Raw genomic sequence first — 1718 nt, forward strand, 5'->3', positions numbered from 1 at the left:
CCGGACCGCCCAGCCTAGCCTGGGTAACTTTTCAGCGCTGACGGTGATTGTAACCCACAGCGGGTGCAGTTTTGTTTTTGCCCTGGGGCGCTGCAAAAAGAGACACCCAAAACCCTTGCCGAGTCTGCCAGGCGCCCCGCAGCCCGGCCCCCACCCAGGGGGCTGCCGCGCGGTGGAGGGACACATGGGGACGGCCCTGAAAGGACACCAGAGGATCAGAGCAGTCCCAGATGTTCGTGCCTCAGCACAGCATGGTGGGGCCATGGTGTGTGATGGGGCCGGGGCTCACAACCGTAGGAGAAGGAAACGCAGAGGGAGGAAGGGGCATCCCCCTCCTGACCGGCAGCCAGGGTCATCCGCACGGCTCTCCAGGCGCAGGCACATCCACCGGACATGTGCAGGTGGGCACCGCCAGGCACAGACGCCTGCCGGGGCACGTGGGGATGTGACCTGCGTGCCCCAGTTTGGCCCATGGACAGCACCTCTCCCTGCTCCCCACACGCATGCACACACATGCACGTGCACACGCATGCACACATATGTGTACACACACACACACACACAGAGGGGACAGCGCTCGCTCTGCCTCTGCACCGCGGGCTGACAGCCAAGAATCGCGGTGCTGGAGGAGAAAAGGTTTCTCACGCCTCCGCAAGTGGAGCTGAAGGGCAAATCGCTTTTGATGAGCCAAAACGTTCCCAATTTCCTCCCTTCGGGAAAGCAGAAGGAGGCCTTGCAATCCCCTGAACCCAATAAATACCTAGGGGGAGAGACCGCCCTTTCTCAGCCCCGCCGGAGTGAAGCCACAAAGGGTTAAATATCCCCCCCCCAAACAAGCAGAGATGCTGAAACCGCTGGGGAATTGGGAGGGAAAGGGGCAAGAAAAGGTCTGTGCAGTGCGTGGAGGGAGGAGGGGTGTGGGTGTATGAGGGGGCCCCCTCCGGGACGCGGGGGGAGCGTTGGTGGCAGCTCCTCTGTCCCTGCGGTCATGCCCACCCAGGCGGGGAGGCTGGCGGGGGCCTGGGATGGAGCCTGGGGCCTGGGATGGAGCCAGGGGAGAGTGCGCGGGGGAGATTTTGCGGCGATGTTTAATATTCAGGTCACATGACAATGGCAGCAGGAGCAGCACCAGCATCCCCGCTCCGCTGAAATAGCCACTGGAGAAGGAGGGGAAGGAGAGGGGGGGAGAAGAGGACACAGGGAGGAAAAGAGAGAGGTAAAAGCGGAGAGCCTCATAGCCCACCACACCGCGTCAGCGTCGGGCTAGAAAAGTGGGGGGAGACCCACCCCCTTGGGAGAGGATTCGGAGACAAAGGAAGCTTCATGTTCAAAGGTAGGATGCTCTGGGCTTGGCAGGGCTGGGCGATGCCAGAGGGATGCCGCTGGGGCTTTTTGTGCAGGCACCCTCCGCCGTGCCCCAACGCTGCCCAGCTCTTGCCACGGGGGAGGAATAACCCCGAAGGGCAGCGGGGGAAATCGGTCCTGGCTTTGTCTTTCCTCTTTTTTTTCCTTTCGGTGGCAGCAGTCTGGCATGAAGGAGAACGAGCGGGGCTGGTTGTGGTGCTGATGGGGAGTAGCCGGCGCCAGGGGCTGCTCTGAAAGAAAGAGATAATCTCAGCTGGTCCAGGGCTGGGGAAAGCCCACAAGCTGCTCAGCGACTGGCTTGTCCCTTGCCAGTGACAGGCAGTCACTGCGGGGGCAGCGGGGACGTCCTGTGC

At 62.2% G+C, this 1718-nt stretch overlaps 1 protein-coding gene across 2 annotated transcripts in view; it reads left to right on the forward strand.

Annotated features, from left to right (window-relative positions):
- The first annotated feature begins 1323 nt into the window (after window positions 1-1323).
- SEPT3 (septin 3) overlaps window positions 1324-1718 on the forward strand; it is a 12409-nt gene continuing 12014 nt past the window's right edge. For both annotated transcript variants that reach the window (XM_009322032.1, XM_009322039.1), the window contains exon 1: window positions 1324-1333. In XM_009322032.1, the coding sequence (XP_009320307.1) occupies window positions 1324-1333 (10 nt within the window). The remainder of the gene's footprint in view (window positions 1334-1718) is intronic.

The sequence above is a fragment of the Pygoscelis adeliae genome, unplaced genomic scaffold, assembly GCF_000699105.1.
Source record: "Pygoscelis adeliae isolate BGI_AS28 unplaced genomic scaffold, ASM69910v1 Scaffold60, whole genome shotgun sequence".
Classification (NCBI taxonomy): domain Eukaryota; kingdom Metazoa; phylum Chordata; class Aves; order Sphenisciformes; family Spheniscidae; genus Pygoscelis; species Pygoscelis adeliae.